Consider the following 20868-nt stretch of genomic DNA (forward strand, 5'->3'; position numbering starts at 1 on the left):
AGCTGCCCACCGGTCGTGGGCGGCGTGACCTCCTCGCCTGCGTGCATAGACGCAAGCAGAGCCTTATATTGACACAGAGAGCGGCCTAGGAGAGTTCACCTCGCTCTCGTCTCTCCCTCACCAACCCGAAATAAGACGCACCTCTTCTTCCCCGCCTCACGATGGCCACGGCACAGCCCCTATCGTCGAGCAGACATACGACATTAGCGTTCCTCCTGCTTTCCGGCAGTTGAACTTCTTCCGAGATGCGCCGAACCTGCGGGATCGTCTGGATCGGCTCTCGCCTTCCAGCCCTCATCCTCGCCATGCCCTGGCGGAAATGAGTCAATCCAGGCTGACCGCGCCCATCCAAACGATAGGAATCCGTTCCGGTAAGCGCGGTTGCGTGCTCTATCGGCAGAAGGCTGGACAGTTGTCGGGGACGTGCGAGAGCACAACATCCTGCTCTCTGTATTGGTCATCGCTAAAGTCACTGAACTCATACTGCAGGTACTGGTCACCGGGTGCTTCCGGTTCGGAAAATGGTGTGCAGTGGCGTCGAGGAGAGTGTTTAGCAAGGACTCCAGCGGAGAGACTGGGAGCGTACGACGCACGAATGCTCGTGCACCAGGGCGATGCCGGAGCGCCGACTCACGTGACGGCTCCCGTAATCCTCGGAGTACCGGAAGGTGCGGTGACGATGACGGCAAGCAACGGAACGCGACCGCAGAGCATGATTGCAGGAGCGCATCTCCTCATTCGCTCGCAACAGAAAAAGTTGCCTTGTCGCACTATCTTTGTCCTGTCCCCCATCCCGTCGTGAGCCTGCGAGTCAGCTCCCCCCCTTCTCTCGCCTCCTCCACGCACTCATACTTTCCTCAAGATGACCCCTACCCTGCTTACGCTCAACTACGACGTTCTCTCGGACATCCTGGGGCGCATCTCGCCACGCGATGCTGCACAGCTGGCTCTGACATGTCGCCATGCGTATACCCTGGCCTTCCCCCGCTTCCTCTCCGACGTATCGTTCGGCGGCCTCTATCACAAGACTAGTAGCAGCGCCGTCTCCCAGTTGAAGGACTTCTGCAACTTTGTCCTCGCCCCCGCGCCCAGCTGGCACGGTCCTCCTTCAGCGCGTCTCGACGCCCTCCGCTCCCTGGAGGTGATGCGTGACGCCGTGCGCGTCAGGCAGGATGGCGTATGGACGACCGACGCGTCCGCCGTCGCGCTTCTATCCTCTGTCCTCAGCCGTGCCCAGAACTTGCGCAAGCTGACGCTCTGGGGCTCCGAGGCGCTCTTCAACGCGTACCCCGACTTCGGCCTGAGCAGCAGCGCGTCCATCCACACCCTCGTCCTCGGCGGCGACGTCGCGCCCCTCCCCGCCCTCGCCCACGCCTTCCCGACTGTCCGCCAACTCATCTTCGTCGGCGGGGGCGTCTGCATCCCGGAGTGGGCGTTCGAGTCGCAGCCCGTGGACACCGACGTTCTCGGCGCGTGGCGCGGCTCTGTCGAGCGTGTCGATACCGGGTTCCCTATCCTCCCCCTCGCCGTCCCCGCGCGTCGCGTCGACATTCGCAATCCTATTGTGTCAGACGTCGACGCTGTCCAGTGCGCGCGCGAGTTCCTGGGAAGGACGCGCCCGGTCGTCCTGTCTACCGTCATGAGCGCGTATGCTGCAGCCGAGGAGGTCGGGACCGTGCTGGGGCTGGCTGCGTCCAGCCTGCGGTACCTCGACCTAGTCGGTGACAGGTGCGAGAGCGTCAAGGATGGCACGGAGTGGGTCCAGGTATGTCTCCATTGCTGTCTAGCCTATGTGAATCTCCGCTAACAATATGCACACTGCACAGACACGCGTTGCGAACGCCCTATCCCTACTGCCCGACTTCTCCCTCCTCGGAGTCTCAATCTCAGTCACGCCTGCCTTCGTGTCCGTGCTGGACACGTGGAAGGCGCCGTTGACGGCACCCGAGCCTCCGCGCCCGGACCCGCCGACCACCGTCGACTTCGCTGCGCTCGCGCGTGCTGTCGCCGAGGGCGCGCCGTCGCTGCGGTTCGTCGCGATCGACCTGTCCGCCGCCAAGGGGTCGAGCGACGGCCAGCGCGCTTGGTTCCGGGTGCTCGAGGCCAGAAGTGGGCCTCCGCGACGGGTCGTGAGAGTGGGGGAGGAAGAGGGGAGGGCGATCGCTGAGCGGATGAGGGGCTTCGACCGATATGACTGAGCTGGCAGGTGGCGAGTATCTGGACGTTCGATCCCTCGATGGTTCCTTCTTCTATGCTACATGATAGACCATAGACTGCGCCATGGGGAGATAGGCTTTGTTAGACTAGAACCTAATATTCGTTGCGAGTGGTTGTCTAATGTTTGCTGCCTCGTATGCGAAATAGAAAGATCGACGTAGACACATTTCGAGTTTTCTCCTACATTCCGACTTCCTTGGGCTCCTGAAACGGTCTCTACTACCTATGTATGCCGTTCCGATCACTGTTATCGTCTTCCTCTATCACGGGCTTGGATCAGACTGCATGCTTTGGTTGGTCATAGTAATACATAGTATACTGAGATGGTGTACATTTGCGTGGCTGGCTTCCTATCTTACAACGCGTCTGCAGACTCTGCTCTGAGACGTCTTCCCGCATCCAGAATGCTAGTAGCTGAACTTCTGCTCTGCGCTTGCCTCGCCGACGGCCTCTGCAAGATGTCGCGAGAGCCCGTCCGCCATCGCGCCAGAATCCGACGTGACGTTGATCTGCACGTACAGAAGATGAGATCCTGTGTTCCATTCGCTGCGAGCACTGCGCGATAGGTATCATACCATGTCGAAGCCCTCCTTCGCACGCCTTGCGGACTGCGCACCCGACGTGCAGTATATCGCGCTGAATAAAGCAAAAAAACGAAAAGGAGGGGTGAGCGGCCGGCGATCATATGAACAGGGGCGGAAGAGACGGACCACTTCTTGCCCTTGGCATGTGCGGCCGCAAGGATGTGCTGGATCATCTTCTCCGCCTCCGGATGGGGGTCCGGCGACGGCGGCGGCAGCCCGTGCGAGAGCGAGAGGTCGTACGGGCCTATGAAGACGCCGTCTGCCGGCGCGAGTTTCATACAATCAGCGTCCCTCCAATACAGTGCGTGGAGCGCGTGCACGACACGACATGACTCGGACTGGGGACGCGAATATTGGACACTGACCGAGGCCGTCGACGGACAGGATCTCGTCGAGGTTCCGGTACCCGTCGCGCGTCTCGATCTGGACGAGCACGACGACGGAGTCGTTCGCGCGCTGGAGGTAGTCCACCGCGGACACGCCCGCGCCCCACGCGAGCTGCGTGAACGGGTTCCCGAAGCCGCGTGCGCCCTGCGGCGGGAAGCGCGCCGCGGCGACGATCGACGCGGCTTGTGCGCGGCTGGAGACCTGTGTGTGTACGTGTCAGTGTGCTCATTTAATCCACCCTCCTCAGCCTCACGCCGATCGTGTGGCGGAATCGGCGTGCGTACTTAGACGGAAGGCCGACGCACCATCGGGACAAGCACGCCCCGCGCGCCCTGGTCGAGCACATACTTGATCTGCCAGCTCGCGCTGCCATCGGCACACGCGCCCGTCGCAGGGATGCGCACGATCGTGCTCGGGGCGTCCGGGCCCAGGCCCGCGATGGCGTGCACGGAGTCGCCGGCGCCGGGGTGGAGGCCGGTCAGGCCGTGCTCGCAGTCGATGACGACCCAGGAGAGGTGCGGGGACGCGGAGGCGGCCGCGCGCGCGTTGAGCGCGCCGGGGAGGGTGATCCACGCCCCGAAGGCGGGCTTGGAGGCGCGGAGGGCGTGGAGGAGCGGGTGGGCGAGGTGGGCGACTGGGGTGGCCATGCGAGCCTCTCGCTGGTCGCTGGTGGAGGTCAAGGAGAGCTTGGCGGGGAGCTGGCGATGGGGTCGAGCGGGTGGGCGCTGGGGACGCTCTGGTCGAGCGCGGGAACGGATGGTCTGCTAAGGTGTCGCGTAGCTTTGCGGGGAGCCGCGAGCCGGAATACAGCAGGTGGGAGGCCTCAAGGGACTATGGTACTGGTGGCGACATGAGGGTCGTGGTCATCGGACGGTCGTGCATGACGTTTGGCCGGGCCGGTCTTGAGCCTGTCCGTATACCTCTGCACACCGTCTGGGGTCGCATCGCCTTGGAAGCGCAAACTTGGAAGCTAGATCCCTCTGGTCCTGTGAGGAGGACATTTGCGAAGGAATAGTATGCATGCTGGTAGTGGGCGAGTGCTTGCGGCACGTCTAATTCAGGGAATTTAGACGCACATTGACTGTTCCGGCCCCGGGCCAGCGGCTCATCTCAGGGACTCGGCCTCATGCTTCAAAATCCTCAGTGCATCAAGATATGATTAAGATATGATGCCATCGCCCTCGCAGAAGAGCATCGTTGCGTCGAACTACAGCACATCTTCGAGCCCCTGATAGTGGTGCGCGTGCTAATATGCAGGATAAGACACTACAGATAGACCATGCGACTTGACACACGTCCTCATCGTGTTGTGTCAATGGGAACTCACTGACAAAGGTGGTTCTGGACGGGGATTACCCTTGGATCATGCTGTACATCGACAGTGGAGAGAGAACGGAACCGCGCGTAAAGTGACTCCGACTTGGGGTCAACTGGATGATCGCAGTCCTCCCTATACCCTCTTTGAGTCGGATGCGCGATATGAATGCATAGAATAGACGTCGCAGTTTGATGGATTCGTCCTTCAGGTTCTCATCAGGTAGAGCTCGGGAGCTGAGTACGCCGGGGGATAACGCATGCACAAGTCAGCATCTCACCAGACTTTGCTGTGGCACCCTGCATCACGAGATCGTATAAAGCAGATCATGCTATAGGGGTACCCTGCAGCCTTGCCTACTCTTGTTCCCTCCCGAAACAGTAGCCCGCGACGCAACAACACACCTCCTGTAACCTCCATGGCATCAGATCCCGAGTTCGCGGCTGCCCTCGCAGAGCTGCAGAGCGCAGCGGCGGCTTCAACCCCGAATCCTGTCTCTAGCAGTTCTCCGCAGGAGGCTATACGAGAGAAAATGCGTCAATCTACTAAGATAATGCAGCAGGTCCTTGCGAAGACCCTCCCTCCTGGTGCGCTTCTAGCATCCAGTCATCGTTCCGTATACACGCATCATGACTATGAGCGCCACATCCCCGTCAGAATCCGCATACAGCGTGGAAGATAGGTTAGTGCCGGTGGAGGGGGGTCAGATCAAAGTACGCATCGTTATCCCGACTACGGACGACGAGGCCAAGACGTTCCCTGTCCACGTCTGGATCCACGGTGGAGGTACCGATCCAAGCGAATGCCTTGCGAATATCTGCTACTCACTATCTTGATTCGCTCCATAGGTTTCGTTTTCGGCGATCTCGATAACGACGACTACCAGCTTCGCAAGATTTCCGTCGACCAGCAGATCGTCACTGTCAATGTCGACTACAGGTGCGTGTGCATGATGGCTGAATAGCATTGGCGATAATATAACAATCGCTCAATCTCCCCGCGTTCGTGACACAGGCTCGCCCCTGAGCACCCGTTCCCCGTGGGGTTGACCGACTCGTTGACGGCGTTGAAATGGGTACGTCGTCTTTCATGCCCCCGAGAGCCTCTTGCCGCGGCTCGTTCTCACTGTCATTTGCATGACAGACAGTCGAAAACGCCGCCTCTATCCGCGTCGACACTTCGAAGGGTCTCATCGTCGGAGGCGACTCTGCGGGTGGGAACCTCGCGACGTCTATAGGCCATCTCGTCCGCGACGACCCCTTCTTCGAGGGCCGCCCGGTCACTGGATTGCTTCTGCGAGAGCCATCGGTCATCCATCCGGCTGCTTATCCAGACGAGTGGGTCTCATCAAGTAGCCCGAGTGCCCAGGCGACCTGCTGAATGAGTGCTTTTTTGGCAGGCTTAAGGCAGATCTGTTGGCCTATGATGAGTACCAGAACACCCCCACGCTCACTAGGGCAGGCCTGCTGCAAACGAGAGGTGAGCAGCCGGACCAATGGGATGTGGACCGGATGTTTCTGACCATAAGGCGACAACACAGCGTGGCTAAACGCTCCGCCGGCCGACCCCCGCTACTCGCCCGTCCTCGCCCCTTCGCACGCCGGGCTGGCACCCGCCTTCATTCAGTATAATGAGCAAGATCCTCTCCGCGATGACGCCCGCGTCCTGGAGAAGCTCATACGGGAGGCAGGCGGCAAGGTCAAGTCTGTATTGTAAGTCTATCGCATCGTGTTCAGAACAGGCGTGAAGTGCTCAGCGGTGTTCTACAGTTATCCCGGTGTGCCGCACGCGTTCTACTACTTGGCGCCGAGCATCTCGCTCGCACAGAAGGTATGGCGCGACACGGAAGAGGGGCTCAGATGGCTTCTTGCCGGCGCACCTTGAGTAATCTGTGTGAGTCCCGGTGTGTCCCATGTTGAACTAGTCCGGGAAGTTGGCGATGTGTCTAACTTTCGTGATCGTATCAGCGTGATAATGGCGTTCAGTGAGGCGCTCGCAATCAACGTGTACCCCACTCCGTCCAGGAATTTACTGCAAGCTTCGAATAATACACCCCGCTCGCAACCTCACTTTGTAACAATAGAATACACTCCACTCATTCCGTCAATATACTTCTAGCGAAAGCGTCTCTCTTCAATCAAATGCTAGAAATGGAGAGTTGCCGAGACGCACCGGCTAGCATGTCTCGTCAACGCAATGCTATCCTTGATAGCTCAGACCTCATCGTGCACCCGAAGTGACATCTAGATGCGGCTTGGCTGTTCCCGAAGCTCGCCGTGTGGCTGTCTATGCTCAACGGACTGTGATTCGGCGAATGCAAATAGTGTAACAGCATGACTTGAGGAATCGGACCAGTTCATGCTAGACTGGGTGCACTGTGCACCACTCGAAGCGGCCTGAAAACGAAGCCGAAACGCGAGTTCAATACCGCACCGAATATGCAGCGTGTCGGGAATAGTAGCCTCAGGACCACTCACAGTTGAAACATAGCGACACTCTCGTCCTGCGCAACGTCATGCATCATACCCGTGGTACAGGACTAAGCACTATCGATAAAATATTGAGGATGGAGTTAGCTAGAAGATCGAACTCAGGTTCGGTCCAACATCAGCCGAAGGAACGTACCGAGTGATACAGCAAGGATTGTTCCTGTATTTGTCTATCAGAGAGGCTTCAACAAGTAGACCGAGCGACCCATTGTCACGGTACAGGGTATGGAAGAGGAGGGATTCGCTCGATTTGGTGAACTCTGTCAAGTTAGCCATGAGCAGCCAATATTGATTCCAAGCAGGCAGGAAGAAGTACCGTAGGTCGAGGAGCACCTCCTGAACGCGGTCAAGAAAACATCAAGCGGCCTCATGTGCCTAGCACCTGCCCTGACCGTACCATGTCAATGTTAACCTACATGTTTCCGCTCCAATGAACAGAGCACTGGCAAACTCCGAGCAAGCTTATACAGGTATACATCGCGCAAACCGTATGACTGCCAAGGAAGGACCTGCGTGCCAATTCATGTGAGACACACATATACAGTAACATACAATCACTCACATTCGGGGAAGGCGAACGTCCAAAAAACAACGATGACGAGAGCGGTCGAGTCAAACCGCCGTTCAGTCACGGCTACACGACGATAAGTGCTGAAGTAGACGTACCACCCCTATAATAGCGGAGTCGTAGAGAAAAAGCATCACGTATAGGTCGAAGTCCAAGATCACTGTCGTCCTGATAGACAAGATACCTGCAGGTACGAAAGGAGCTTCAGTAACCTCAACAGGGGTCAGTGTAGGCATGTGAAAAACTGACACTCCGAAAACCATGTTCCAAACCAATACAAGCCTGCGGTTTCTATGAATGAGTGCTCGGCCAATCAGGTTGAGAAAAGACACGTACACGAAGTCTCGGTATTGTAGGATGCATGACTTGGAGACCAGGAAAGAAACACACCAATGAGGGAAGTTTGATCATATCCAAGAGTTCGCAAACCTGGCGAGCGATCGTGCCCAGCCCCACCGTGAATCCATCGGTATAATTAACTTGCAGAGAAGACAACTTGTATAGCGAAGAACAGGATACCGCAAGCGACGTATTTAGTAGGGGTGAATGCCTGTTATTCATCAATACAATTTTCACAAAACTGATTGGTGCCGGCAACCAAAGCCCAACCTAGACGTTTGTCAATGTTAGTCTGTTACATGAACGGCCGACTTGAGAACGTGTATGAGCCTCATCTGGTGAAGTTTCTAAGATATTGAGGATCTGCCAGAGAACAAGCCGAGCCCTATGGCTGTCAGCAAGGGACAGCTGCCAGGATCCTTCACACCACTAATGTGATCGACATCACTAAGCGGCATGAGGTGAATTGATTTGAACCACGGCGACCTGACTGCTAGCGAACATACCTGTCGTGCGCCGTATCAATGCAACTGTTCTGTCAATTCTATGTCATGTAGTGTATCCATGCTTGTTATGTTGGAGTATGGTAACGGCGGGATGCAGATGGGTGAACGCCTCAGCACACGCCGAGACCTTATATTGGCAAAGCTCCTTCCACGATCATGGTTCCAGACAGGAAGAATGAGAGTGAACGTTGAACAATGCCCGGCGTTGACCGCACGAGTTGTTGCAGGTCGGGAAAAGGTTCGGTTCCACGCCATAGCCACCATTGAGCATGGATCAACGGCAGACCAAAGATATGTCGCTAGAGATCGATGATTGATAATAATTGGGCTACAAGGCAGAAGGATTCGACTCAACATCGGGAAACACGGGATAGCTTCTCCGCAGAGCTTCCCCGAGAGCGACAGCGAGGACAACTAAGCAAACCGGGGTCATCGTTCCTTCTTACTCTTCTTCCCTTTCGACTGCCTTCGCTCTTTCTTCTCCCGAGACAGCGTCTCCTCACCGTCCGAGACTGTGACTGTCCCACTCGCCGCCGCCTCCGCCTCCTTCCGTCGCCGCCTTTCCTCCTTCCGGCGCTTGCGTTCCGCTTTCTGGTCAGCGCCCTCTGCGTCGTCCGTCTCCTCGACATCTCCGGATGCCTTCTCCTTTGCCCTCTCCTTCCCCTTCTTGCTCTTCTTCTCTGTCTTCTCTTTCTTCTTGTCTTTGTCTCCCTTGTCCTTGCTCTTGGGTGGCTCCTCGACCTCTACCTCGACCTCAGTCTCGGGTTCGGCAGCAGCGTCCGGGGAGGGCGTCACGGTCGCAGACGTGAACATAGACGCGAACGACGTCCGCATCCCGCTGCCTATACCACCAAGCCCTCTCCGCTCCTCGACCTTTACCTCCTTTGTGACCTCCGCACGCAACCCGGACGCGCCTAAGCCCATCCGTGGCCGATCGTCGTAGTCGCCTGTCTCCGAGGCCGGAGTGCCTGCTGAAGACGATGGCCGGCTCTTGGCAGCGAGCTTCTCTTTGAAGTAGTCCATGACGCTCTTGCTCGAGACGGTCAACTCCTGCAACTTGAGACCGTCGGCGGGCGTTGCGGCGCCAGATGGATCGCTCGAGCTGGTGCTTGGACCAGGTGTGAAGGGGGTGGAAGGGACAGGGGTGGCGAGGAGGGAAGGTAAGACGACGGGCGTGACGGAGCCAGAGTCTGCGATACCAAGAATTTCGGCCAGGGCGGTGGCGGACGTGGACGCACGGCTTTTGGCAGCCATGTGCCGTGCGCGGAAGGCTGCGCGAGGGCTGCGAAGAAATGGTCACTCAGCACGCGAAGGAGAATGGTGGATGTAGGTGAACATCAGATCTCAGAGGTGAAGATGACCTCGTGAAGATGGGGAGGATTTCAGGGATTTGCGGACGCGAGAATGTGAAGTGACGGGCCAAGAAACGACCACTTACTGTCTGAACGGCACAGTGGAGCCAGCACGACTCGCCGGGACCGGGGAAGGCGCAGTGGACGATTCGGTTTCGAGGGGAGATGCTGCTCCTTCTCTATCTCGTTTCTTGCTCTTCTTCTGCTTCTTACTACTACTCTCCGAGTCGGAAGTATCACCAGAGGATCTGCTCTTCTTGTGTTTCTTCTTCCTACTCTCGCCCTCCTCCCCATCGGCGTCTTTCTTTCGCTTTTTCTTCGGCCTCTTCTCTTCATCCGGGCCTGCTTCAGCCTGTCCCTCTCCTGAAGCTATAGCGCCGCTCTCAGCCTCGACGGTTGTCATGGATGCTCCTTTCGTAAACCCGTCGATCTTCATCGGGGACTCCTCCGACTCCGCACTCCCGTTCGCCGCGTTCAGCCTGCGTAGAAGGTTCTCAAAGTCCTTGTTCTGCTTCCACGCAAGGCCCTCCGCGCTGTTCTTGTGGTCCGCCCCTATCCCTAGCATGTCGAGTTTCTGGTGAACCGACAGTGCCTTCGTACGCCCTTCCCCGGAGACACCGAGGCCGCCAGACGGATCCCACCCGAACTTGGCGAGGTACGCAGCGCCAAACTTGTTCGCATCTGATACGCGTATCGTACAACATGTATCAGATAATGAACAGAGCAGGAGACGAGAAAAGGCGCGGTAGACGTGAGAGGCAGGTACAGAAAGCGCACCATTTGCCCAGGCGAGATTCCGAGGGTCATTTGGAATTCGCTGCTTGGTTTTCCGGCCGGAAAGACCCATAGTAGCCGGCCCGTCCTAAGTAGGATATAGCAGTTGATGGTCGTCGTAAGATGAACCGGAATGGGAGAAGAGAGTCTGTCTGGCTGCTGAGCTCGGGCTTGTGGACGTTCAAGCAGAATTTCTGTGACCATATTCTGTGACATATCGTGACATCGAGCGCGGGGAACGCTCGACCCGAGAGAGCCGGTTCTCGCCCCCTCTGTCGATTACGCTCTCGTTCTGTGCATCTAACATCTACTCTGGAGTGTTTTCGTACCTGGTTATCCCCAGGAAAACCATGAAATACTCTTTTTGACATGCATGGCCGTCCCTCAACATTTGGCTCTCAGGGAACGAACTAGTCAAGCTCAGACTCAGCTTCCCCGACTTCTGTCACGGTGGCTTTGGAACCTTCGCTGAGGCTCTTGGATCCCACTTCAGCATAGTCTGCAACCCAGACTCCCGCTGAACCCCTTGTACTCTTCCATATCTGTCGTAGGCTGCGTCTCTTCTGCATCTTCATGCAACTGGACCTGACAATCATTGCACACCTTGACCGCACCTGACGCCCGGGACCGCCAGATACAGGAATCAATCGCGAGAGCGGAATGACTTCGATTACTCAGCACGATGCAGAGCAGAAAGTGCGTTCGTGGGGGTTTTCAACTGTCTACACGTGGACGGACGGACCGTGAGTAGCATCTTTTTTCGGTGTCTTGTGTGGCCATGATGCGTAAGGCGTCGGGTCTTGCCCCATTGAATGGTCGGCTCGCGTTGTTCACGTCACCGTGACTCCAACATTCTCTTCTGCGTTCAGTATGCGCCGCGAAGGGACCACGTTGCAAGGCCTGGCCTCTATGCCTGCGAGCATCTGAGCTTGGAATCTGTCCGCAGCCGGACATCTGCTGATGTGCTTGAATCTGTTCTAGGAACGCGCATTACCATCCCCACAGCCATGACGGGTTGACGACGCATCTCATCCTTTCCGGCGACTTCACTGTATGCTATCCGGAGGATGCCCTCGGCAAAATGGAGACGTTTGGCCCAGGGGCTCGTATCGACGTCCCTGCTGGGAAGGTACACGAAGTATGGATGGGGAAGGAAGGCTGCACGTATGTGATTGGAGAGTAATCCATGGAAGGGAGGAAGCAGTTGGGCTTCTGAGTACTTCGGTACGGGGACTCAGCGTGGAGCCTCGAGCTACACGCTCTAACGAAATACCGTACGTGCCTACCGAACGCTCGTGATACGCTGTCGTACCCTGATCGGCCGGTTTTTGTTCAGTGGACGATACACCTGTGTAGGTTACGCTCGTACGGAACGTGCGCCACCGGTGTGCCGAGACCGCGGGTACTGTTTGCAAGAGAAGACACATAGCTACCTTGAGGCAAAGCTAACGAGACATCGCCCTTCTCGTCTTCGCAAATCCTTTCGACCGACGCCCGTGCGCCGCCAGCATCCAAGGTATGAGAGTGAATGTTGGGATTATGCAGGTGTCATAAACACATGCAAGAGTACCTCCGCGAACGACAAGGACCCTTCCCCGACACCCTCCGAAGCCGACGATCCAATCGCGAATCTAAGCGTACAAGTCACATAAACCACCATGCCGACCCCGAAGCACTAGGAAGACTCCCAAGGGCGGCCGGAGGCGGCTTCTCAAGGATCTGCCCTTCGTCTAGCCCCTCGCCCTTTTCCACGCACTGGAGCAATCGTGGCGCCAGAATGACATTGAGCGCCGATGGGACGGAGTGGCCGACGTGGGGCAAGACAGATTTCGGCGGCGGGGAGGGTAAGGACTGCGTATCGGTATCGCTCCCCGTGGTGCTTGCGGTGAAGGACAGGTCGCCGCACTCCTTGTTCTCCATGATGGTGTCACTAGCTGGCGAGGACGGCGACTCGAACGGGAGAGGTGCGATATGCTTGCCGTTGGCCTCGTGCACGAGCGTGCGTGAGCGTTCTCGCTGTTTCCTGGCACGTGCGGCGATCGCGGCGGGGCGCGAGCGCCAGACGACGACGACGGTCGCGACGAGCATGGAAGTGATCACGACGAGAACGATGACGCCGCCCACAATGACACCTTACGGCGAGGTCGCGCGCGGAGTTAGTCCGGCCTCTACGCCTCTGGGGGGTTAGGAGGTCCTCACCTGGCTCGAGCTGGTCCATCTTGTCGTCTTCAAAGGAGTAGTCAAGGAGGTAAGGGAGATGAAGGAAGTATACATGTTACTTCTTACTACCTCCGGCGTCGTTTTACGCGTTGCTCATTGCGGCTGACCGTCAGCTCTAGGCTGCCCGCGTCGGGACGCGAGCAAGGGCTGACCGTCGCGCGTCCGAGCCGCGTCGGTTGCTGTCGCTCACGTGACCTTATGTTCGACTGTATGTTCATGAGTGCCTCGAGTCTTCCGCCCGTCTCCCGACGTGTCGTCGCCGTGCTTGTCGAGCTCCGCGCTGTACCTGTCTATGCGCACACCCTGATTGCTCCCGACTCTGCGGCTCACGCTCGGGCGCTCGGGGTATTTCCTCTTAGGCTCTTTGATCGCCGCCACCATCAAACGAAACCTTAATCCCACAACCGCGTACCTTGTGTAAAAAGTACATGGCGTTCAACGCCTTCGAGCCTCTTGGTCCTAGTCAAGCTTGATATGCAGTCCAGATATTCTTACTATGGCTTTGCCACATAGTATGCCAAATGCCCAAAAGCGCGGAACCCCGCGACGTACGGTAACGCATGTCGCAGCAACTTACGGCCATGTCCGCCTTCGCCGTTCTCATTCTAGCTGCGCAAGAAGTGCTATTACAACCTCGTGCATCTTTAAGGGGGTCGATGTCGTACAAGCATCACTCGATGTTCCGCTGAGACGTTGTGCAACGACATCGCGCAGATATATTCGCACGGAACGGCGTAACGCTACAGGGCTGCCGTCCTGCGGTGTTTCTAAGCTTGTAACATTTAGCGTGTTTTCTGAGCGCGCGTCGTCGCGTGATCATCTCCACTTTGCAAGGCGGATGAAATGAGACGGCAGGTAAGTTTCTGCACTGGCGTCTTTCATGATCCAGATTATGATCTTCCGGTTTTGATCATCTGTGGACGGAAATGGCGATGCTGGTCCAGTGCCTATTCCAAGACTTCCAATCTCTTCCGAATGTTACGCATGCAATTCCATTCCACCATGAACCAATGGGCAGCATATGGTCGTTCATTCTACGACATATGTACCCATGACAGGTGTCTCTGTGGCAGGTGTCGGGGTCGTGTATGCGGAATGCTGAACGATGACAAGCGTCTTTATCAGGATCGTGCTCTTGGTATTGCGTCAATCATAGGTCGGACTCCTCGGGGCTATGCGGACTGGTGAGAGCTGATGATTTTTGAAGAATGTTTTCTGCGTGCGGACTGACGGCTGCCGGTCAGCGGCAAATGGATGGTGCCTCCGCTACCCGGGTCGAGAGGCAAGATTCCCACTCGTCGGGCACATGGGGATGAGTTCCCATAGGAGCGATATAGGTAACGTCGGCGAGCGTGGAAACGAAGAACGCCGGGGCTTGCTCTTAGACCGCACAGAATATCAGGCGGCCGCCCCCGCGTTCCCGTCAACGCCCATACGCCCACGCCAGGCGCACCTACTTGTACTGGGCGCGTCCAGGTTGCCACGGCAGGGAACCCGCGCGAAGGAGGGAACCAGGTTCCAAGACAGACCACCACAAGGCCGATCGCCCTTTTCTGTCCGCCTGAACCTTCTCTACGGCTCGGGACCCCGCCACACGAAGCTTCTCTTCTCTGCTGTTGTCCTGTGGTCCGCTTCGTTTCGTAAAGTATTTACGTCCCGCATTCGCTCCCCGAGTACAGGTGATGCCCGCCGCTCCTTCGCTACTCCGCACTCACTCACCTTCCCCGCATCGTCCTCTACTACCACCTTGGCTGCATCTTAGTACGACCCGCGCGACTCGCGACCCAAGCAAGCCAAGATGAGCACAGAGCTGACCCCCGCGCAGCTCGCCACCACTGCGGAACATCTGTGAGTACCACTGCCAAAGTCTGTTTTTGCTTGACGGATGTGATCGCCGTCGATCCCGTCACCCTCCAACTTTTCCGCATGGCCCATTTCATACGCCTGGAAACAGTGTGCTGATCGCTGTGCGCATATCCCAGACTGGCAGCGAAGATGTTCTCTCTGGCTTCGTGCGGTGCGTCGTTCCCTTCCCATTATAGAGATGTAGGCGCCTGACTCCCTCGCGCGCACTCAGTGATGCTGTTCTACGACATCACGATCACCTTCGGGGACGAGGTGGAAAGGATATGGAAGCAGCGGTTCACGGGCGCGACCGTCCTTTGGTTCCTCGTGAGTGCTAACCTCACTCTGCTTCCTCTCCGAGATTCATGACCTCGACTGACCCGAACATGCTTGCGCTTCGTTGATGGGCACCAGAATCGCTACTTGTCGCCTCTCGGCTACATTGTCATCATTGTCTGTGCGTGTCCAACCGCGTCCCGAAGCTGTGTTAAGTGCGAGTGCTGATGCGCGCACGCAGCTTTCCAAGATCCTAACTGGTCCAAGGCCGCCTGCCAACACTACGTCCTCTATCCCGAGGTCCTCAAGGTCTTCACCACAACCGCTGTCGGCAGTGAGTGCTTGAGGCCTGCGCTTCGTGGTGTCATTCACGCATTGCACGGCGCGCTGACACACGTTTGCATAGTCATCTTCATCCTACGGTTATACTCTATCTACGCAAAGAGCAATACCGTCCTGTATGGGTTCACTACTCTCCTCGCTTTGGAGCTTGCTGTCAAAATTGTCAGTCATTTCCCTTCCTCTGTGACTGTTTGAATGGCCCGCAGCAGTATGGGACGCGCGTGCGAACGGTTGCTAACATTCCCTCTTGCATGTGTCGTCATGGACAAATGATAGTGGGCATTCACGGATGGAACCATGCTTCAGCTCCCACCAGGTGCGTACAACCGTGGATTCGGCGACCGTTTCGCTCCATGCCGATCGTTGCTACAATGTCTTGAAACTCACCGCATTCGCTTCGTCTGCGCGTCCAGGTTTCGTCGGCTGCATCTTGACAGGACGCTCAGCACCGTACGTGTCGCACCAAAGACGCTTCCGTGCACCTTGCGACGCCACCGCATAGCCCATCGGGGCGAAGCAGGGCCGCGAAGGCCAAGCACGATCTCCGGCGTGTCCTCACGCTAACATCTTCTCTTCTCACAGGGGCGACCGACTCATCTACACCTGGGTGGCCGAGCTTGTTTTCGGTAACTGTCATCTCGCGTTTGCACCCGAGTTCCATCATTCACACTGATCGCTCCACCCCATATCCCTTGTTCTCAATCACCTGTGCACGCACTGCCGCTCGGCGTGGGATGAACTCCGTCCGAACGCAGACTCGTGCGTGTTCTTCGCAACGCTGTATCGTACGATTCAGCTGTACAGGCGGACGGTCTTTGGGGAGGCCCGCTCGCTCATTACGGTGGTCATGCGTGATGGTGAGTAGAGCGTTTCGCCTGTTTTGGCGTCGAGGTTCGCGCGGGGTATGATGTCTCGTGCCGTCCATCGATGGTCTTCGCGGCTGTACCTGGCGACACCCTAAGAGCGTAGAAGGTGGCAAAGGCTGTCTGTGCCTGTCTCGGCTGGGTAGATTGAGTTGTGCAATTGCTTACGAGCTGTGCTTCTCGCGTCTCAGGAATCATGTACTTCGCGGCCATCTTCTTCTCAAATTTGGTGACCGTCTTGATTTTCATCGTGAGTCTTGCTATCTCTGCCTGACATGTACCAGGCACTGATTACACATGCCTGATTACCAGTTCGCCCCGGTATGTACGTCTCATGGGCCGGTGCACCACAGGTTGTGGTGTGATCCCTGTGTTCGACGCTGATTGTGGTATGGGGCGGTGGGACAGAACGACCTCAAGGTCATCAATGCGTCCTTCAGCACTCTGTTAGTCTCTTGTTTGACTCTGTTCGCGGTCCTAGCTGAGTTTCCGTACACAGTATCACCAGCTTGATGGTCTCCCGCCTCATGCTCAACCTACGGGGTGAGGTGCTCCGACGAGGCCCAGTCATGTCAAGCCATCATTCTGCGACCGGGATCGTGCGAGACAACGGCGCCCAGTCGTACCAGATGAGCTCTCGCGAATTCTCGAAGCCCGAGGCGGGATGGACGTCATTCACGTCGTCTATCGTCGGCAACCTCGGTGCTCCCGTCATCACGTTCGAGGCGGACAACAGTACGGATTACGAAGACCTCAACGACGACGACCTTGATTCCGGAAACTCATCCAAGTCTCACGACGCCCTCTCGCCCCGTTCGCCCAGGTCTCCATATAGCGCTTCTCCACCTTCGTACCATCCTTATCCCCCTTCGCCCGTTTCCCCGCACACGGCGGACCCGCTACGCCACAACTACGACGATCATTACAGCCACTCACGATACCACACCGAAAGCTCCGACGACACGATGGGCTGGACGATAGTCTCCATGACCGACCGGATCGTCGACCCGCCCTCCGCGCTCTCCTCGCCCTCCTACCCGCTCCCGCTCCGCCCCAGCACCAGCCCCGGCTCCAGCCCCCGCACGGTCTCCCGCCAGCCCTCCGCGGAGTCCTCTGGGGGCTCGGGCTCGGGCTCGTCCGCGTCGGCGCTCACCGCGCTCCCCCCGCGCAAGGCGCGGCTGGCGGGGATGAAGTCCCTGCGGCGCCCGCGCACGAGCGAGAGCGAGATGTCGGACCGGGACGTGGTGGAGATGATGCAGACGCGCTCGTTGCCCGCGCCGCTCGTCGTGCAGGTGACGGAGGAGGTCGTGGTCGAGGAGATGGCGGGCCCAAGCGGGGCGGAGGAGACGAGCCCCAGGAGCCCGTCGGGCAGGACGCGGCGGCCGTGGCTCGCGCCGCCGTCGTGGAAGCTCAGTCGGGATGGGCACTACGAGGAGGGATAGGAGTGTGCGCGTCGGGGAGAGCACGTGGAGTCCTCCCTCGGCTTTCAGACTCGGGGCCTGCGGACGATGTAGGCCGGATCTGCGCCTGGATCTGTATTCCTTCGTTGCTGCTGTTGTCGCCGTCGTTGTTGTTGTAGCTACTACTTATCCCATCGCTAATTCATACCCTGCAAGCTGTCTTATCGTACCACGCCGCACTCTGTGTGTTGAAGTATAGATGGATGCTGCACAACGAAATGTGCGGTTGTGATGATGATGTCCGTACACGTCTAGCTATGTTGTCTTCCACTGGATGCAATGTATGCTACAGCATGTCTAACACCTTCGTCGCTCAGATCGTCTCTGCACTCGGCCTTTCCCCTCTCCTCGCCCTCAATCGTCCACATCGACCCACTTGCCGTCCTCGTCCATCCGCACGTCGAACTTCCACTTGCGGTCGTCCATCCACTGGTCGCCCAGGAACGTGTCGTAGAACTTGACGTGGTAGTCCCCCTCGGCGTCCACCCAGTAGCCGACGACGCGCGGATCGGGCCCGAGGTATTCGTGTCTGCCAACCCACCAAGGTCCGGGGCGTTGGAGGGCGAGGTTAATCGGAAGGGGGCAGGGGGGGATCCGCAGGCCAAGGGCGCGCGCGCAGACGGAGACCCGAACAGAAGAGTCGGAGCGTAAAAGGCAGATGTTTGACGAGCGGAGGGGGCGTTGTTGCGGCGCGGGGAAGCGCGAGAAGCGGGGTCGGGGTCCACAGCGGATGGGGGCAGGGAAGGGAAGCGGATCAGGGTGTTGAGCAAGGCTGGCCCGGGGACAGAGAAGAAGGGAAGAAGGAAGAGCTTAATTACGAAGACTTGATGCGCAGGTGCGGAGTAAAGGCGGGCGAGACGGAGGTGCACATGCCGCGAGGGGTGTATATATGGCGGATTGCATGCCTCAGCCAGATGTTGTTGGCAGAAGTCGCGCTGGTGTGTTCTCCGTGTCCAGCATTTGCGGTGGCACCTCCACGACAAATGCACGTCCACATTAATCGTGCTCGAGGCCAAACATGTCCTCATTGACTCACAGCGGGAATGAACGTGCACGAGTGTGCGGAGCATTTCTACGAATGGCCTCCGCACCCGCACCCCCAGGTCCACCACAGAACGAGAGTTTTCCGGACTCACCTCCTCGCCAGGACCCCCTCCGCCGCAACATAGTTCGGACACCCGTCCATTGCCCTCCTCCCCTCCTTGCCCGTCGTCCCCTGCCCCCCTTCCTCCCCCACCTCCGCGTCCCCCGCAGCCAGCTTCCTCGCCCCCCGCGCGGCATCGACCTCCTCGCAATAGTGCCCGTGCACGAACTGGTTCAAATCCGCGCCCGCGTGCACCACGCGCACGTCGCTCCCGTGGCGCGCGAGGTACGTCCGGGGAAGGTGCACCCGCGCGCGGCGGGGCACGACGCGCTTCTCGAGCGGCCAGCGCGCGATCGCCCACGCCTGCGCGCGGCGGTACTCCGCGTGCGCCTTGAGCGCGGCCTGCTTCGCTTTTGCGTCCGGGGCCGGCCTGGGCGGGAGAGGGGTGTCTTCCGGTTCGGGCTTGGGCGTGATCGACATGTCGTTAACGTAGCAAACACTTGCGCGTGAAGGCCGGGGTTGGAAGAAGGCGGATGCTGATCTGGCGAGATATTCTGGGTGTCCAAGAACGTCGCTCGTGTGGATGTTGCAAAGACCCGTGCCGTTCTCTGGACAGATTCGTCGCTGCGTTTGACTCGTATTTGCTGCAGTCCACGTAGCGCCCGAAAGTTTGAGTCGCAGGAAGCGCTCGACGCATCGGGCAATTCTGTTGCCAGATCTGGACATGTACTGTATGTCTAGATTCGACGCGGCTTGGTAGCGTCTCGCCCTTGCGACACCATCGTCAAGGTCATCAACGATTTGAACGAGACATACGGCAGCAAAGTAGGTATGTAGTAGGCTGAATGTGCACGTAGTAGACATAGGAGGTCGGCGACTTGATGGAAGCCCTGCTGCGCGTCATAGTAGAGTAGCAATCTCCGATCTGGTCGGGAGGCCGCATGGAAACCGTGCGACTGCGACCATCTCCGCCGCCACGCCTGGCTTGGGCTCAATTGACGTTGGATGTTGAGAGAGATGACACAGAGGCTTCAATGTGCAACGTCCTTTGCGTGGGTGGCCGATGGCTGGGACTTGTCATTCGGCCGAAGAGATGAGTAAGGGGGCCAGAGTCATGTACGAGCTGTGACGTTGATAATCGTAGCGAGCTCCCGGCGGCACGGCTAATTCCCCATGGATGGATACACTGCTAAGGTTGGCCCAACGAAGATTCGACCCCATCACGTGATTATCACGTGAGCTTGCGAGGTCCCTCGCTGCTTTCCCCTCCCTCTGCATTGAGGAAAAAACTTGGATAGGCGGCATGTATGGTACCACAGAGCCTATAGCTCAATTTTATACGAGCCGATACCCCGGAATCGCAGTGGAGGGGCGGGACACGGACAGTGTGACAGGCGTGACGGGAGGTGTCGAATCTTCGTTGGGCCAACCTTAGTGGGGATAGGGGTTAACCGAGGAGGCGCGCGTCAGAGCGCCCGGCCTTCGCTTATGCCTCGGGGCTCGAATTGCATGATATCTACGGCTTGATTAGACGGCAAGACGGCCAAATGGAATGCTGGTGGCTGAAGGGCGGTCAACGTGTAAAAGAAAGATCTCTCCCCGAAACCTCCCATTATGACCGAGCAGAGTGGTGAAGGGGTATCTTAGACATTGAATGCACAAGTTCTCTTGTGGCGATTTTCAAGTTGGAGCCTAGTTCTCGAGATATTGTAAGAATCAAAAATCTACACGAGAGAATATGTTCTACACATCATTCCCTACAACTTTTGAGTGAGCATCCCAGGCTCAAAACGCGCTCAGAGCGCAAAAGAATGTGAGCGCTGTGCCCACTGGGAAGGGGGAGAGGATTAAGCGCCTCTCAGCCACCGACCAGAGTGGTAGTGGTCGCTGTGCCTTCATGTCCTACACTGGAGTGAGCCATGCTCATCTCGGCCAAGCGAAACAATTCACAATGCATATAATACTTCTTACACATATGTACTATGGTTTATCCTGCCTATGAGGGGAACAAACCCTTGGAAGTCCCATTATACCACCAAGATCCTCGAGAGCGCCTCATCGGAGTCGAACATCAAGGTCGGGTAGATGAGAGCGGAAGACTATCTCTGAGCGCTATCGTTATATAAGCAGAACATCGGCTAGCAGGCGCTGCCTATCCCCACTGCTAGACAAAAGGTGGTGGCAGGCCAGTGGCGGACATGATTGTGGAATTTCAGGTGGAATCCGGTGGCATTCCAGTACTCAACA

General features: G+C 57.6%; 8 protein-coding genes across 8 annotated transcripts; 4 read left to right on the forward strand and 4 right to left on the reverse strand.

Annotated features, from left to right (window-relative positions):
- Positions 1 to 862: 862 nt before the first annotated feature.
- On the forward strand, positions 863 to 1807 carry DICSQDRAFT_70853 (uncharacterized protein; the record flags this gene model as incomplete). Its single annotated transcript, XM_007370449.1, has 2 exons — positions 863 to 1177; positions 1238 to 1807. 2 exons carry the CDS (start codon positions 863 to 865, stop codon positions 1805 to 1807), a joined length of 885 nt encoding a protein of 294 aa, XP_007370511.1.
- Positions 1808 to 2624: 817 nt separating this feature from the next.
- DICSQDRAFT_70875 (Phosphoenolpyruvate/pyruvate domain-containing protein) lies at positions 2625 to 3835 on the reverse strand (the record flags this gene model as incomplete). Its single annotated transcript, XM_007370450.1, has 5 exons — positions 2625 to 2726; positions 2793 to 2853; positions 2928 to 3060; positions 3167 to 3389; positions 3494 to 3835. 5 exons carry the CDS (start codon positions 3833 to 3835, stop codon positions 2625 to 2627), a joined length of 861 nt encoding a protein of 286 aa, XP_007370512.1.
- Positions 3836 to 5138: 1303 nt separating this feature from the next.
- On the forward strand, positions 5139 to 6387 carry DICSQDRAFT_70852 (alpha/beta-hydrolase; the record flags this gene model as incomplete). Its single annotated transcript, XM_007370451.1, has 7 exons — positions 5139 to 5289; positions 5352 to 5442; positions 5518 to 5582; positions 5651 to 5840; positions 5903 to 5982; positions 6044 to 6215; positions 6273 to 6387. 7 exons carry the CDS (start codon positions 5139 to 5141, stop codon positions 6385 to 6387), a joined length of 864 nt encoding a protein of 287 aa, XP_007370513.1.
- Positions 6388 to 8725: 2338 nt separating this feature from the next.
- On the reverse strand, positions 8726 to 10691 carry DICSQDRAFT_141001 (uncharacterized protein). The gene is made up of 3 exons (XM_007370452.1): positions 10535 to 10691; positions 9844 to 10438; positions 8726 to 9687 (listed from the first exon to the last, which is right to left on the reverse strand). Exons 1-3 carry the CDS (start codon positions 10602 to 10604, stop codon positions 8835 to 8837), a joined length of 1518 nt encoding a protein of 505 aa, XP_007370514.1. The 5' UTR covers positions 10605 to 10691; the 3' UTR covers positions 8726 to 8834.
- A 500-nt stretch (positions 10692 to 11191) lies between these two features.
- DICSQDRAFT_70933 (uncharacterized protein) lies at positions 11192 to 11714 on the forward strand (the record flags this gene model as incomplete). The annotated part of the gene is made up of 2 exons (XM_007370453.1): positions 11192 to 11274; positions 11513 to 11714. 2 exons carry the CDS (start codon positions 11192 to 11194, stop codon positions 11712 to 11714), a joined length of 285 nt encoding a protein of 94 aa, XP_007370515.1.
- A 461-nt stretch (positions 11715 to 12175) lies between these two features.
- Positions 12176 to 12749, reverse strand: DICSQDRAFT_174606 (uncharacterized protein; the record flags this gene model as incomplete). The annotated part of the gene is made up of 2 exons (XM_007370454.1): positions 12176 to 12663; positions 12731 to 12749. 2 exons carry the CDS (start codon positions 12747 to 12749, stop codon positions 12176 to 12178), a joined length of 507 nt encoding a protein of 168 aa, XP_007370516.1.
- A 1381-nt stretch (positions 12750 to 14130) lies between these two features.
- DICSQDRAFT_157748 (uncharacterized protein) lies at positions 14131 to 17700 on the forward strand. Its single transcript, XM_007370455.1, has 15 exons — positions 14131 to 14430; positions 14514 to 14599; positions 14734 to 14768; positions 14829 to 14923; positions 15011 to 15053; positions 15114 to 15206; positions 15279 to 15376; positions 15491 to 15530; positions 15628 to 15664; positions 15797 to 15840; positions 15970 to 16071; positions 16269 to 16327; positions 16390 to 16398; positions 16486 to 16523; positions 16577 to 17700. The coding sequence occupies exons 2-15, from the start codon at positions 14550 to 14552 to the stop codon at positions 17517 to 17519; spliced, it is 1686 nt and encodes a 561-aa protein (XP_007370517.1). The 5' UTR covers positions 14131 to 14430; positions 14514 to 14549; the 3' UTR covers positions 17520 to 17700.
- A 191-nt stretch (positions 17701 to 17891) lies between these two features.
- On the reverse strand, positions 17892 to 19101 carry DICSQDRAFT_70920 (uncharacterized protein; the record flags this gene model as incomplete). Its single annotated transcript, XM_007370456.1, has 3 exons — positions 17892 to 18066; positions 18674 to 18690; positions 18775 to 19101. 3 exons carry the CDS (start codon positions 19099 to 19101, stop codon positions 17892 to 17894), a joined length of 519 nt encoding a protein of 172 aa, XP_007370518.1.
- Positions 19102 to 20868: the final 1767 nt, after the last annotated feature.

Source organism: Dichomitus squalens, assembly GCF_000275845.1.
Source record: "Dichomitus squalens LYAD-421 SS1 unplaced genomic scaffold DICSQscaffold_68, whole genome shotgun sequence".
Taxonomy (NCBI): domain Eukaryota; kingdom Fungi; phylum Basidiomycota; class Agaricomycetes; order Polyporales; family Polyporaceae; genus Dichomitus; species Dichomitus squalens.